The sequence below is a fragment of the Dicentrarchus labrax genome, unplaced genomic scaffold, assembly GCF_905237075.1.
Source record: "Dicentrarchus labrax unplaced genomic scaffold, dlabrax2021, whole genome shotgun sequence".
Taxonomy (NCBI): domain Eukaryota; kingdom Metazoa; phylum Chordata; class Actinopteri; family Moronidae; genus Dicentrarchus; species Dicentrarchus labrax.
Window position 1 is genome coordinate 6,301,440 of NW_026136723.1, and position 15,942 is coordinate 6,317,381.

A 15,942-nucleotide genomic window follows, 5' to 3' on the forward strand; every position below is an offset into this window, starting at 1 on the left:
CGGTTGGTCAGGGGAACTATACTATAATAGGACTATAATATGTTGTCACCATGACCCAGTGAGGGAATTCAGGAGTTAACATAACAAAGTAAGATATACAAGAACACTTTATTGATCCCTCACAGTCCCATATTGCTGCAGGACAGTGGTAAACACTCTGACACTATGAGTAGTACCAGCACACACAGTTAAAAAAGAATTATTATATTATTGTTACCATGCACAAAATATAGGGTTTACATGGCTCATGAAAATGAATATTGCACTAATATTCCCATTTACATGCAGCTGTGCATATTCCGATTAGAGGTTCAGTAGGTAACTTATATTTAAAAAAGCAGGACTTACAGTTCAATATACTGCGACACTGTAAGCATCGTGATTTATTGCAGGGGTATTTTTTAATCTTATTTTCACAAAACTGCCATAGTGTACCACCATAGGCCATTTCTTCAAAAACTGATTCTGTTTCAACCTTTGTGCCGCAGGTTGCAGTGTTTCATTCAGACATCTGCTGTGGCCTAAACAAGCTACCCCCATTCAAAATGACTGGTTTGGATATGGGTGCTATAAGCTGACTGTTTGATGGTGGGAACTGATGGTTTACCGGTAGATGTGATGAACTGATGATGTCTTTGTGGTTTATTCAAGTGTAACTTTTAGCAGAAGCATAAAGTGACACGTCTGTGTGAGTTCTCTGAATTCACTGTGGTGAATCAGGGCCTCAACGACTAGCTGAGTGTACTAATTTAGAGGCGCTGTTGCTTCAAAACCATAAGTATAAAATGTCACCTCATTTTACTTTCTCACGAGTAGAATGTGCACAACAAGTGAAAGTACTGTATACTATGTGCCATGTGCTTCCTGGTTTTACTATGTGACTAATCAGCAACAGGTGATCACACACTACAAGATCTTTCACAAAGTCTGTCTGGTCTTTAAACTACATTTCATCAGTAGTCATTAATAACAAGCACATCATGTGTAATTAGGAAAATAGTTTAATATCACACACCATTGACAGCATACTGCCTGATCAGCCAATGTCAGTAATCAATACACACATTATTAAAACATTAAACAGCAATGTCAGACATTTTCATACTGTTACAGTTACCTAGTGTTTCTGTGGTAGTGACAAATGTTAAAAATGATGCATGTTAGCAGTTTGAATTAATCTAAAAGCTCCCTGCACCAAACTCCCTTTAAGAAATATACATAGTAACAATTCCTTACGTGTTTGTGACAACACATAACTCTAGAAACTTGAGCTTAAGTGTGTTGTATGTTTACAGTCTTCTTGTCAATTCGGCATCAATATAATCATCAATTTAATTTATAAGATAAACTGTATTTTGTACAAAGTTTTTTGGCTGTTACCCAAGTAACTTCCTGTCTGGTGCTGGAGAGAGAGGCTAACCGTGTCGGCTCTCACAGGCAATTACTCGTTGATTGGCGCCCCAACACGACCAGATATTTGGCCTGCTATCTTTTGGTCATTGACGAGCCCTCTTAACGCATCTTTGAACAGTTCACACAATGATTGTCCTCCCGGGAGATCTGAGGGGAGCGATCTCCAAAAACTGTTGGCGAGTGGAAAATCTGGGCTAAAATCATGTGGTCTAGAATAATGAACTGGGCTTAAACTGCTCCACTAGAGCAGCTTAGTGGTTGGACTGGGCATCTCATCAAATGTGAATGTGTGAGTGTTCAGGGCATCACTGAAAAAACCCAGTGATGCTTTACTGGTTAAATTAAGGTTAAAATTATAGGCTACAATAAAAGGATCAAGGTAAACAAGCTATTGGCACCAATACAGGCCAAACCTGAAGAACAGGAACAATATATTGTACAGCAGTTGCTATTCTGAATCCTTATAATTTCATGACATAAGTCTGTAATCATTTAAAGTCAACATGGTGCTGTATTCTAAAAATCTTTCCATTTGTTTAACAAGAACAACAACTACATTTAGAAGCTTCACATTATTTTTTAAAGGGTTGTCATGTTAGTTGTGTGATTTCAAACTCAAGTTGATTTGCGCTCAGGGTTCTGGAAAGCAGATTTAAGTATTTACCTACTTTAATAGGAAAGAAAAGCATTATTGCAGCACTTGCAAGCCATTTGAAAAGTGTAGCCAACTATCCTCGCTGGTCTGGATGAAATTATAATCTGCTAGAATCACTGTAAAACCTGACGAGTTAGTTAGTTCAACAGTTTGAGGAAACCGATTACCTTAGGCTGTTTAAGTTTATTAGCTCAAACAATATAAGCATGAAAAAATATTTGATTTGAGTAGAAGTAACTTGTAAGTAGAAGTATTTATTAAAAAGGTAACTTAAAAAAAATAATTAATTACATTCAGTTAATTTAAGTTACATTCATATGCAGCATTTCTCCAAACTTATTTAAAATCAAGTTTAAATGTACTTGTTTTTTTCAAATTATTACATTACCTGTCAAAACAGCTGACATATGATAAAAAACAATTGATAACTCATCAATTATCAAAATGGTTGCCAATTAAGTTTCTGTGTTTTTTTTTATGTGACTAACATCAAGTCTTTATACTTTAGGGGATCATTAAGGATTATTTGGATTTATACTTGGGCTTATGATGATTAATAAACAGAATTTAAAAAAAAACATGGAAAAATCCTAAAATATACAACATTAAAATGCTTACATTTTTCTCATGATATAAAGTCAACTTCAAGAAAATGAAGTTGGGTTTAATTCATGTCAGTGAGTGACTCCAGTTTCTTTGGAGGATTCATTTATGTTAACTTACTTCTTTTATTAAGATGTGTTTCACAGTGTATGTACAGTCAAATATTAATAAAAGCAAAGTAGCTGGAAAGAGTATTGAGTATTTTTTATGAATCTGACATGTACAAGGGCCACACTGATCATGTGCAGTTAAAAGAGAAACAGCTGCATTACTCATTCTGTTTTTCTGCCCCGACCCCTACCTACATAACACATCAATACAGATTGACTTTTAACTTCCTGTCCCTATGTAGGTGTACCTTCAAAAGAATGAAAGTGTTCCAGCAGAATAAAACATGTAAGGGAGCACTTATAAATGTCAAAAGAAAATGACATTGTGGGTTAGATTAACATTTGAAAGAGGTTTTAGTCCTTGAGAGCGCCAAACTGATCCTTACATTCCAGACAAAGCTGTGGATAAAAGTAACTGTAAGATCTCTGCGGCACATTTTGCCTATGAAACTGACTCCAGAGCTAATGCAAGGAAGGCAAATTATAACATTTATAATGTGTAAGGAAAACATAGCTATGAATATTATATTAAATTTCAGCCAATAGAACCCCCTAAATGTTACACACTGGAGATTTAAATACACAGTGTGTAATTTCTGCCACCAGACAGTCTCTCACATCAAAAAAATAACGAAAGATGTAGTTGGTTGACGTTGTGAAGCAGCATTGGATCATGGGAGTCTTCACTGTTAAACAACCACCGTTGCTCTGACGTTGACTCAGGCAGAAGTTGTTAATGGAGGTAATGTATTGAAGCTGCGGTAGGTAAAAAAAGAATTCTTTGTCATATTTACAGAAATATTTCACTATATCCTGACAGTAGTACAAGAGATAGATAATCTGTGAAACAATCAGGTTCCTCTGGCTCCTCCTAGTGCTCCTAATGGTATATGCAAGAATCCACCGGGCCTGAACAAACACAACCAATCAGAGCGGAGAAAGATGGTTGATTGTTGAGTCTCACAGTGTCTGTATTTGATGCTAAAGTTACCTACTGCAGCTTTAAGGTTCTGTTCCATTTAGTGTAGCAGAAACTTTCCAGTGAGTCAACATGCACCATAGCAGCACCCTGACTCTGTTTGACCTGGTAACATCACCTATGTTTACACTACTATTTCATGTCAAAATGGGCGCTGTGAAAAAGGTCTACTGCCTATTAAACACAATGTCTCTGCAGTCAGGGCTTAACATGGGTCCTCAGACACGAGGTCTGCAGTTGGACCCTCTTGGCAGCACCTAGCTCTGAAAACAGCAGCCACGTTGATCTCATGAGGTCGCCATTGCTGATGTCAGTGTGACATAAATGTAACCAGCATGCACTGTGCAGTGATCCGTGTGATCACTGAGTGAGAAGCACAGACAAGGTGGGGGGGGTCAGAAAGGATTGAGGGACGGACTCACACAGTGTTGGTTTTGGTCTTTTCAGGATTTATTGTCAGTGAGAAGAATATAGAAAACTATCAGCCTAACCTTTACATTTGGAGCTGATGGCTGCCCTAGTGACACAAATAAACAGCTCACACCCAAACACCGCTTGGATTACATCTTTCCCACACAATCTGAACTCACAGCCCCCTACCCTATAGCTAGGGTCACCTACAGTAGCACCCATACACTGTGAGAATTAGTGAAAGATAAGGAAGTCATTATTGTCTGCAGCATGAAGTTTAAAGAACAAAGTCCCTGTGCTGTGCATGTGTTAATGTTTGTTATGCATGACTAAAGTTCAGCCTTTTTAACACTTTAAAAATAACTGAAAGTTTAGAAATAGGTCAGTAGTTCCAAAGAACAAAAGGGTCCAGATTGGGTTTCTTTAAGTGGTTGTACTGCGACTGGAGGGGAATCAGACAGCAGAGGCATTAGTTACAATCGGTTTAGAGCCAAACGTCCCAAGAGATGATCATTTGAAGTGATGAGGATTTGTTGTGAGGAGTGTTGCGTTTTCATGTGTAATTGGTTGGAAGTAGCTCAGTGTGGCAGCTCACAGGCAGCAGGGCAGTTCTGGAGTTCCATGTCCTAGTTTTACTTTTTCACCAACATTTGGAAAACAGCACACTGAGGCTTTAGAGACGTGTGTACATGTGGGAGGACGCACTGGTGTTCGGTTCATTGGTATTATTAAAAACACAATAATCACACACTATTGATTTCAAATGTCCAATCAGAACAGAGGTTTATTCCTTAGATTTAGCTGTTGCACCAGATGTGCTCACTGAGCCAAATCAGACCTGGACCAATATGCAACTTACAGACAGGACTAAAGAGTCACAGAAAAAGTGCAGGCTCACACACTCACCAGTACATTTTATATGAATCTCAAATCTCAAATCTTAGTATTTTTGTTCGTATGCGTGGTTTGGGCTAGGATTGTGTAAGATATTCAGATTTTAAAATTCTGACTCTGAGTTCTCTTTTCTCTTTTTTGGATTTTAACAACATCCATTTAGCCAGCAACATTTATTATTTTGAATGCTTTTGAACCAATATTGTTTTAAAGTATTATTTATGTATTTGGATTAATCTGGAGGTTTTTTTATTTTGAATACAAGTTAATACAAGGCACTCAGAGCTTGGTAAAACCTCATTCTCCTTTTATGCAACCTGTGCATGATACTATTACCTTAGAAACACTCCCATCTTTGAATTCCTTTAAAGGTCTTTTACAAAGGAGAGCATGTTGCTGTGTTACACAGTCCTGGAGGTGGAATGTGTTATGGATATTGCAGGTAGGGCTTGAATGCCTCTCCTCTTTTACTCCCCCAACCTGTTCATTTGAAACAACTCGTCATCCATCCAGCACCTCATTGTACTTACAGGCCCTTCACACCCACACACACACACTGCTGGTGGGAGCTCTGCTCAGGCTGAAGTTGGGTTCTCACTGGGAATATAATGAGCTCATTTATGTCTGTATACTAATAAACTTTGTCGTGCAGTTGACACCAACAGGAGAGTGAGAGAAGGTTATCGAGCTCGGAGTGAAATCGCCTGCAGAGGTGTGCACGTGTAATCGCCTGTCTTAGTACAGCTTTGAAGCAAATTCAAGCACTTTCAAGGTACCTAAACCAAAGCTTTACATTCATTACAGTCACTGCATCTAAATTATTATAAATTGTGAAAATAAACTTTTATACGCTCAACAATCAATGTGTATGGTCTGTTTATTTTACAGTCTGTTCATATTGACATTGGGCCTCGATATAGGATAGGATATAGAGCAATATACCAACAAACTTTCTCTTATCCATGATTTATTATTTTCTTAGTACACACTGATTTCTAGGATTCTCTAATGTTTTCTTATTTTTGCTCTTCTCTGTGGAAAGAGAACATTTGCAAATGGTTGAGGACATACCGACCAAGATAAGAACAAAACATTTAGTTTTCACTGTACACAAATTGCGTGCAACACAAAGGAGCATAGGTTTTACATTCTAGGAACATAAAAAAAACCCACACGAATATCCCATAATAAGATTAGATTATATGTTTTAGTAATTATAGTAGTATAATTTGTTGGCTAAAGAAATACTGTTAGTCCACCGATCCCCATTAAAACTATAAAAAAATCATACATATCAGCAATATATCAATTGTTTATAGATATATCTTTACTTATACTGTCTATTGATATATTTTATATATATATATATATATATATATATATATATATAGTATCTATCTCTCCAGTTGTTGGCCATGTGCCTGAGGGTTTGTACAGGGAACACCACCTGTCCTTATATAATGATTATATGTTAATAACAAACAATTGGTCACACCACTCCAATTTATGATCAGGTGGGATCAATGATCCATCATAGTTAACAACATTTGGTCAATCTGGAGTTGACATCTCGTATATTTTTTCTTAACAGAAAACTAGGAGAAATATGATGATGGGATTATTTCATTTTTTGTGATTGTAGATCTTAAACACCAGATTATGGTGAAAATCAAGCATTTTTCAAAGAGTATACAAATTCAAGATTATTCCTACTCTTCAAACAACAGGTCAAATTTAGTAGTTTCCAAACCTTCAAGTCTGTACAATCTAGAGCTGCACAATTAATCACAAATATTATTGAAATCTTAATATGGCCAAATTTAATATGCAAATGGTGAAACTGTAATGTTTTGCTGAAGGAAAACTGTGTTACAAACAGCATTATAATGAAGCACTCTGCAGCACTGATCTTGTTCTCCAGATGTAGAAAAACATGTTTGGTACAGAGCCCCAAAAGTTTCAACAACTCTTTCAATGAAAATTCAATTTGTAATGCAAAAATGGTTCCCACACTAATTGCAGATAAAATAATGGAAATGCTTTCACATATCATTCTAGTAAAATGCTGCATCCAGCAGGACAGCCCATCAGCACAGGTAAGTGAAGAACCATTGTCCCTAACTCCCTGCGTCAACTACTGGCAACTTCACATCCGGTTAGGCTCACTTCAATCCAGTTCTCTCCTTGATTCTGTCTGGAGCTCAGTTCCTATCCTACACTTCACTCAACTCCTGTTACTGTTCAGAACCAGACACATTGAAAAAGAGAACGAAAGGGAATTGAGGGAATGTGCTAGAACCATCAATAGAACCTCTTGCTCAAACAGCAATGTTATAGCACAGTACTGTACAATCTCCATCTCAACCAATGCAGCAAACACACGATGGTTGTTACGCTCCTGGCAGGGAGACGGAGTGCTCACACAGGAAGATTTCCTCCAGCTTTCAACCAGTGGATCACAGACCTCACCAACTAACCCTGAGGAAATGTTATTCTACACATTATACTCTCAACTTTTTGTAGCACCTGGCAACTAGTTCTGGATTTCACTTGTACAGATAGAACATGCCTGCCCCTTTCCTTACCTGAGTCTGAGTTTATAAAGCTGGTAAATCTGTCATTTACTATTGAGCCTAAGTTTTGATATGTCTCATTGTGAATGTCTAATGGTGGAATTGGTTACTTACAGGGTGGGTTGTTAAAAAATATCCAACTGTATTTTGTATTACCTAAAAGGCTAACATAAAAATACATAATTCATTTCCTAACCTTTTTATTCACACTGATGGGGTGTGCTGTCAGAGTAAGTTCAGTTTTAAATACCAAAACTCCAGCAACAGAAGGAAGCAGACACACTGTCACCATAAAAAGGGCTGTTTATTGGTTTAATGTACAGACATGTGGCGTGCTCTAGCGATAGCGGTGCAGCTGCAGGGTGTTGCGCCTCTTCCAGGCTGCACGGCGGGAGCCTCCGATGGTCAGGTGGAACTTGTGGCCCTTGCCCAGGCCGCGACTCTTCTTTCCTGCAGATGTCAGGCCACGCATCTCTCTGTGCTTGTGCACAGCCTTTGTGATCCATTGGGTGTCTGGGTTGCGTCTGACGGCCTTGTGGAAGGGGTCGATCAGAATCACCTCGAAGAACTTGTAGGTGGAGTCCTCGCCCACCCAGTAGGAGTTCAGCACTCTGAGGGCTCCGCAGTGACGGCCAGCACGCTCCTGGGAAGTTCAGATATAGAGGGAGTGAGTGGAATTACTAAGCAAAGCAACTCACAATCTAAAAAGGCAATATGTTCTTAAAGATTCAAAAGTGCTCTGGCGGCTCCCACTGGCAGCAGGAAACGGAATCTAAACACCCAGAAATCCTATGGAGGAGGAGCCAGTAACTGGAGACATCTGAACCATAACTACAACTCTATATATTCAGTCAGATACTGTACGTCAGTCTTCACTAGGTCAGGTTATACACCGAATGTGTTCAAACCCCCTCAATTGTTCCATCCTCGTACTGCAGGTCTGCGGCTGACATCAGATCAGTCCTAAACCTCATCAACAACCGTACAGTCCACTAAAGGCCAGTCTCAAACACTGACTGGTTTTCTTGTGCGGTCTGAAGGGAGGTGCAGGGAGATGTGACAGAAGCACTGTCAGTGTATAGACTTAAATCCTACGAGATAACATCCACCAATTAAAGCTTTCATAAACTATGTGGATGAGGGACAGTACACCGTTCCACTGTGTGTATTTTGACTTCCAGCAGGAAACCAGTCTAACATTGACAATAGGTCAGGGTTCCCAGTGAGATTCTTTGTGCAAGCTTTTGAGAATATTTGATATACATTTTATTTGTCATGTTTTACTTCCAATTTATTTCTTATTCATTCCATTGTTTTACACTGCAGTGCTTATGATCCTCCCATCATTTTATCTGTCTTGCTTGGTTTTTATGTTTTTGTAGAGCACTTTGTAACATTAAGTGCTATATAAAAAAAGATTATTCCCATCAGTAAGCCAGCATGCACACCACAATGCAACATAGACATTAATATAGTTATACCTGTGACAGCAAGCCAAGCAAACGCTTCTAGATTATTTTGATTGTTTAGTCATTTTGTTAAGAAAAGCTGATTTCAGCTTCTCCAGTGTGAATGCTGTCTGCTTTCTGTAGTCCTCTATGACAGTAAACCTGATGTCTTTGGGTTGTGGACAAAAGATATTTGACAACGTCACCTTGAACTCTGGGGAACAATGACCAACATTTTTCAATATTTTCTGAGATGACAGATTAACTGTTCGTTGCAGCCGTACTTCATTAGGCACACTGTGCTGGAGATGCTTTAGATATTAACACCAGTCAGTCGGAGAACAACAGATATTTAAGGGTGTAAATAATTGCTTTCATTACTGATCTGTCAACTATTTTCAACTGTGTTTATAAAATGTTAATTATCTCCCAGACCTTACAGTGACCCAAAGATCTTCAATTAGGAAAAGTTAGGAAACCCCTCACAAGGGGAACATTAAACTGATTTTTCACTTTTGTGGAAAAAACATAGAAAATAAAGACAGGACTGATACATTTATCAAACATAAATAACTAGACTGAGTACGTTTAGCCTTCAGTAAGTTAAAGTTAGTTTTGGCAAACCAATAATCTGAAGAGCGACTAACAACTCTGTTTTATCTACAAATAGATACAATCTATACAATCTGTTGTAATTCACATCAATGGAAAACGACTGTTGTCCTAAACTATTGTGGAAATGGTTATAGCCAATGAGCTACCATGTGCAATTTTAAAAGAGAGGCTACAGCGTTCCCAAATCATTTTCCAGGACTTTCCCAGTAGTTCTGAATCAATCACAATGGTGTTCAGCATGTATGTGACAGGAGCTGTGGCCTGGCTGAGGGGCTCAAACACAATGAAACATTTCCACGAAAACTAGTCTCTAAATTTCCAGGTTTTCCAGGTCACAAGAAAACCCTGATGCTAACATTTGCATTGCTAATTTCCTGGTCATCCTGTTAACGTTTGCAATCAGAATGAGTAACGTGTGTCCGTGCATCTGAAACATCGTCAGAGCAGCAACACCATAACTTGTTTCCTATATGTAGTCAAGATGAACGTACCTCAGCAGTTGACTGCAAACTGCGGGCAAACTTGATCTGGTTGACGCCATGGTGCACTGGCTTGCCGTAGGTGGCACCCTTGGGTACGGGGCGTTTACGGCCTCCACGGCGCACACGGACACGATAGATTACGTAACCTGTTGGAATCAAACAACAACAACACGATTAGCCGGGCAGGGAGAGATGCTGACAGATGTGCAGGTGTAACTCCGGGCTCTGCACTCACCCTGCTTGGCCTTGTAGCCCAGCCTACGGGCCTTGTCAGGTCTGGTGGGCCGAGGAGCGCGGTGGAGGTTGGACAGCTGACGGTACTGCCAGCAGCGGACACGGAGCAGGAAGCGCATCACGTCGGACTGCTTCTTGCGCCATAACTCCTGCATATACCTATATGCTCCCATGTTGACTTATCTGAAACAAACAAACAAACAAGTCTTGTAAGTTAAACAACTTTAATGTGAATTCATAACTTCTTTATGTAAAAACTTTACAGGATTCATATTGGACAACATGCAGCCAGCGTCTGCAGTTCAATGGAAAATAACGACTCGAGCGACATTTACAGGAATCAGAAGTTTCAGTCATGTGCCATCTGCAAGCTCAAAGACACAGCCAATCGTTCTCATGAACTGCTGCCTGGCTGAGGACAGGGTCGTCTTTAGAAGGAGCCTGTAACTCAGCTCATAATGGCACACAACTCCAGACCACAGACTCTGTACAGTCAGTGAGGCCATTCTGGAAGAGTCTTCTTAGGAAACCACGATTTCCCATTTTCTCAGCATTCTGTGAACTCGCCATAATACACATGTAACGCGTGGTATGGCGGCCCGAGTGTTTTCCGTGAATGAATGCCGTCAGAATATACACAAATATAAGTACACAAGCCCATGCTTCCTGAGCAGCTACTAAAACTACAGCTAGCATGTTAGCATTAGCAGCGTAGCTCATCAGCCCCTGCTCCAGCGGAATGTTGCTAACATTACGAGAGAAGTGACAAACTTCATGTGCCGGTTTCAACTGGACTAAAACGCGAAAACTCTGGTAATTTCACACAAACCACAAGACAGCATGGTAACACATTAGCTTGCTACAGCGGCCAGCACTATCAATGGCTACCGGGTCGACTGCATCACAGCGCTGTTAAAATAAGCCTATTATCAGTTTCCTCAACAATGTTAGTCAAAAAATAATCAAGGCGTATAGAACGTTAGTAAGTTGTTAAACAATGCCCCGGGTCAAACAGACCGATGAAACGACATAAATAATGATTTTAATGGATTGCGTTTTGTACAAAAGCATAGAAATACTCGCTTACATGATGGCGTACCAGCCGGAAAGAGAGAGAACACGTACCCAGCATGCCTTATGAAAACGCCGGTGACGTGTTTCCTCTGTAATGCTCATGGGAAATGTAGTTTTTTTTAAAATACACTTTTGTGGTCATTTCGACAATCAAACTCGCGCTCTCTTTCTTAATTTAAATTCATTTTTAATTAAAAAGTTATATGATAATCACATAGTAGACTAAAACTAAATGTAATCGTAATTTGACTACAGACTTCACTGCATGAATGTAACGTTATGTAGACTCTATGGAGTGTAGTTGTACAACTACTAACTACAATATCCACAACAATAATACAACGTATAAACATAATTCACAACATGCACGGTGAATGTAAATGTTATTATATTATATCATTACAGTCTCATAAGATTATTTTAAACGTCTCCAGTTATTATTATTATTATTATTATTATTATTATTATTATGTTTCTGCTGGTGTTTGTGAATTCAGTCGCGCATGCGCAGTGTCAGAAGAAGTCTTGCGCTCCCAGCAGAGCAGGATGGCCGCTCTCGTAGGGATGCTCCATTTAAAGACTCCATAGACAGCGAGCCCTCCACCTCATTCAAGTAAGCAGCTTTAACGGAATCAACCGGTAACGTTAACGAACAAACAGTGGTTCGCAGCTACGTTGTCACATTTTAAATGACGCACACTCAGTTGCTACGGCTAGCCTGTTAGCTAGCTAGGCTAAACAACACAACGCCGTGACAGCGAGCCCACGCTCAGGACACATTCAGAGCGGGTAGTGGCTCTGGTCCGTGTTATTATGGGATGTCTAATGTTTTGTGTTCATACATTGTAGGGTCGAAATGGGAAAAGGCTGTAAGGTGGTGGTGTGTGGTCAGGCAGCAGTTGGAAAAACTGCCATACTGGAACAGCTGCTGTACGGAAACCACACTGTAGGTAAGGAACATCCGGTATTACTGAGCATGGTTCCCTGTAGGACAGACCTTTTTTACAGCAGCCATTTTAACATTAAATAGGGTAAACACAAGTGTTACCAATGACTAACTAAGGCTCTGTTCCAGTTAGCAGACCCCTGACTCTGTCTGGCCTTAATGGAACAGAGCCCTAATTAGTATTATTGGTAAGGGTTTACCCTACTATTTCATGTCAGAATGGCTGCTGTGAAAAAGGTCTTGTTGTTGACCTATTTCCCAGGCTCCGAGTCCAACGAGACCCAGGAGGATGTGTACGTGGCCTCAGTGGAAACTGACCGCGGCGTGAAGGAACAGCTGCGGCTCTATGACACCAAAGGCCTCCACGACGGACAAGACCTCCCCAAACACTACTACTCAGTGGCAGACGGCTTCGTGCTCGTCTACAGCGTGGACAGCTTGGAGTCCTTCAAGAAGGTGGACATTCTGAAGAAGGAAATAGACAAGTCCAGAGATAAGAAAGAGGTGTGGCCAGGTCAAAGTATGTTTTAAACCACCATTCATAATAAGTGCTGTTCTCTGTTCGCCTTTATATTGGCAACCATCCACACTGCGCACACACAGCATGTATGATGTTTAAAATATCCAGTTTAACTGACAGTTTCTGTGTTTTCAGGTGGTTTCTGTGTTCTATTTATAGCGCACATTGTTATACCACCAGATTACATCACAAAGTGTGGTAGTGAAAGGTCTGAACAAACAGAATCTGACTGTAAAGGGGAATTGAAACAGTAAAGATATGAGAGGGCTAAAGTTCCCAGTTTGAGAAAATATAATTGCTTTTATTTAAATAGGTCTGTGCATGTAGGCCAACACAATAGAGGATGTGCATGCAGCAGAGAAGCAGAACACTTCTCAGCACAATGGCTTAATATCCATATATACATATATATGTATGTATATATGTATATATGGACATTTATTGTTTAGTATTTAGAAGTAAAGTTGATGGGAGCCAGTAAAGTTACTCTTTAGAGGTACATATGTAACATTAGCGTGCATGAAAATCCTGCTTTTGCCATCGAAATATTTTCATTGTGCACAACTCATACCATTAGATGCCTGCAGTTTATACAGGAAACTGCTAATACAGGATTTAATAGGTATTATTTATCAGCCACACAGGATCATGAAAAGATGTGTCTCTGCTCTCATTATATGATCAATCAGGTGAAGATGTTCAAATGCAATTTGTGCTTTTTTTTTTTACTGTCTACAAAGTATTTAAACAAAATCTACATGAAAGTTAAAGACATTTGTGTTCCCATTTTGAGGCTTATACTGAATTCAGTTCTACAGACAATTGGCCCAACATTTTAACATCTGTTTGTGCCTTGAATATTTCCTGAGGAGTTGGAAAAACAGCCATTTTCGGAGCTTGATAACTGAGTACATCATTTTTTTGTTTTGTTCTTGGAGGAGTATGTTATCCCCCAACATTTATGTGGAAATACTATCTTAAATCTTTAAAAACTGAATTGGGGTTGCTTCCGGTGTGTCTGTTGTGTCCTCAGGTGACAGTCATAGTGCTGGGGAACAAGACAGACCTGCGGGAGCGTCGCCAGGTGGACCAGGAGGTGGCGCAGCAGTGGGCGCGAGGCGAGAAGGTGAAGCTGTGGGAGGTGAGCGTCGCCGAACGCAACTCCCTCATCGAACCCTTCACCCAGCTGACCAGCCGCCTCACGCAGCCACAGAGCAAGTCTGCCTTCCCTCTGCCGGGGCGCAAAAGCAAAGGCACCCCGTCCAACGACATGTGACTCTCTGAAGACCCCCTCACTCCTCTCCGCTCCTGTTAGCAGGCTGCATTCACCTCATATGGGAACACCCAGCGGGACCACGCGGACAGGCCTTTAGCAACATGACTTTGGTGGCTTGTGTGTAAATTAGACCTTTTTACATACAGTTCTGTACAGTGGTTACATTGCTTAAGGTAGTTCAACTTCATTATTTTGGGAAATATTTAGTTTTCTGTCTCTTTCTGTGAGTGAGATGAGGAGACTGATGTTAATCTGGTATGCTAAGAATAGAGCTGGGTCAGAATGTGGTTAGCATAGCATAAATACTGGACGCTTCCCAGAGCCTTGTTGTCACAGTGAGGTTGCCAGATTTGGTTTACAGCCACCACAACAGAAAACCAGTACTATAGCTCCACTGGAGTGCTGGCTGATGGGTAAACTGTTTGTCATTTTCACATGTCTGTTTTTGTTCAGGTTAAACAAATCAGATGTGTGTTAATCAGCCAGCTTTAAAGGTGTTGTCATTCAAGTGTTTTTTTGAAGTTTTGACCGAGCCAGGCTGGTGGTCTCTTGTCTCCAGTCTTTATGCTAAGCTAGGCTAACCACATCCTGACTCCAGCTCTGTGCTCAACACACGGACATGTTTGATATTCTCATCTCACCAACAGCAAACCAAATCCACATCTGTAACATCTCAAGCCTTTTTTCTTCGTAAAACCATCTCAGCATGGGCAAGCACTTTAGTACCAAAGAGTTCAGACGACCCAAACACACATCTCGTGGATTTACACTTCTGAATTGCGATTGTGAAATAACGTGTTATGTTTACTGTCCTTTTCAACTGAAACGTATATATCATTCCAAGTTAAACCATACATTCAATTTTTTTTAACTATCTTACTACTCACATTCCCATATAAAGAGTTATTGGTTGCTGTAATCATTCCTCCTCTGTCCCAAGAGGGCCCAGCCTACAGCTAAAGTCAGACTATTGAAGGACTGGATTTTGACCCCCATTTCTTCCATTGGATTTCCACAAGGGATCTCTTCATGACCAGTATGTAACTCTTTCAGCAAACATACAGGCTCGTGGAACAGTTCTGTAAGCTCTGTAGGACAGTGTTTTCAAACAGGAATCTTCTACCTATGTTATTTCCCATCTGATGTGAATGCAGCATGAATCCCTGTCCTCTGGCGGGACTCAGCTAGCCTTCGTCCAGTCCATCTCGTATATTAAATATGGCCTGGCAGCAATAATAATAATATTCATGGTACTGCCTTTACCCCTGGTGTAAGATTCCATAATGTCTGTCTGCCGTTAGTTGCACTCGTGTCGTCCAGCCTGTATAATCAGATAGGGCTACTAGTTAAAACTGTGTAAGGCTTTCTAACAGTAGAAATGTCCGTGTTGAGAGGAAATATTTATTTTTTAACTAATTTATTTTTGTCACTTTAATGAGCCACATTCCTTGACTTTTGAAAATGGTAAAACAATGTGAAGGATGATTGCGCTGTTTTCTGTCCTTAATGTTTCAAAGTAATAACAGTTAATGTGCTGCTAGTAGAACGGAGTTAGTGAGACTCAACACTTGCACTCTGTATTCATGCTAACCCTAAATTATTCTCTGCTCTGTAACTCTGCACTGAATAAAATGTAGCCTCTTCATATTTAGTCCTCTGAAAGGTTCTTTTGGTGGCGTTTCCTGAAGATCACGTTTGATACAAATGAC

General features: G+C 40.0%; 2 protein-coding genes across 4 annotated transcripts; one reads left to right on the top strand and one right to left on the bottom strand.

Annotated features, from left to right (window-relative positions):
- Nucleotides 1–7,923: 7,923 nt before the first annotated feature.
- Nucleotides 7,924–11,581, bottom strand: rpl15 (ribosomal protein L15). The gene is made up of 4 exons (XM_051390992.1): nucleotides 11,505–11,581; nucleotides 10,419–10,600; nucleotides 10,193–10,329; nucleotides 7,924–8,281 (listed from the first exon to the last, which is right to left on the bottom strand). The coding sequence occupies exons 2-4, from the start codon at nucleotides 10,588–10,590 to the stop codon at nucleotides 7,976–7,978; spliced, it is 615 nt and encodes a 204-aa protein (XP_051246952.1). The 5' UTR covers nucleotides 10,591–10,600; nucleotides 11,505–11,581; the 3' UTR covers nucleotides 7,924–7,975.
- Nucleotides 11,582–11,988: 407 nt separating this feature from the next.
- On the top strand, nucleotides 11,989–15,878 carry nkiras1 (NFKB inhibitor interacting Ras-like 1). 3 transcript variants are annotated; one of them, XM_051390971.1, is made up of 4 exons: nucleotides 11,989–12,104; nucleotides 12,341–12,441; nucleotides 12,700–12,957; nucleotides 13,991–15,878. In XM_051390971.1, the coding sequence occupies exons 1-4, from the start codon at nucleotides 11,995–11,997 to the stop codon at nucleotides 14,239–14,241; spliced, it is 720 nt and encodes a 239-aa protein (XP_051246931.1). In that variant the 5' UTR covers nucleotides 11,989–11,994; the 3' UTR covers nucleotides 14,242–15,878. The 3 variants fall into 3 exon arrangements, with proteins under 3 accessions (XP_051246931.1, XP_051246932.1, XP_051246933.1); XM_051390972.1 differs by having other exon boundaries at nucleotides 12,700–12,941; XM_051390973.1 differs by having other exon boundaries at nucleotides 12,033–12,130.
- The last annotated feature ends 64 nt before the right edge of the window (nucleotides 15,879–15,942 follow it).

Coding starts and splice junctions, on each gene's coding strand:
- rpl15 (XM_051390992.1), bottom strand. CDS start 10,590: ATGGGAGCATATAGGTATATGCAGGAGTTATGGCGCAAGAAGCAGTCC. Junction 10,330..10,418: donor GGGCTACAAGGCCAAGCAGG/GTGAGTGCAGAG, acceptor TGATTCCAACAG/GTTACGTAATCTATCGTGTC. Junction 8,282..10,192: donor GTTTGCAGTCAACTGCTGAG/GTACGTTCATCT, acceptor TGAACTTCCCAG/GAGCGTGCTGGCCGTCACTG.
- nkiras1 (XM_051390971.1), top strand. CDS start 11,995: ATGCGCAGTGTCAGAAGAAGTCTTGCGCTCCCAGCAGAGCAGGATGGC. Junction 12,442..12,699: donor GTACGGAAACCACACTGTAG/GTAAGGAACATC, acceptor CCTATTTCCCAG/GCTCCGAGTCCAACGAGACC. Junction 12,958..13,990: donor AGAGGTGTGGCCAGGTCAAA/GTATGTTTTAAA, acceptor TTGTGTCCTCAG/GTGACAGTCATAGTGCTGGG.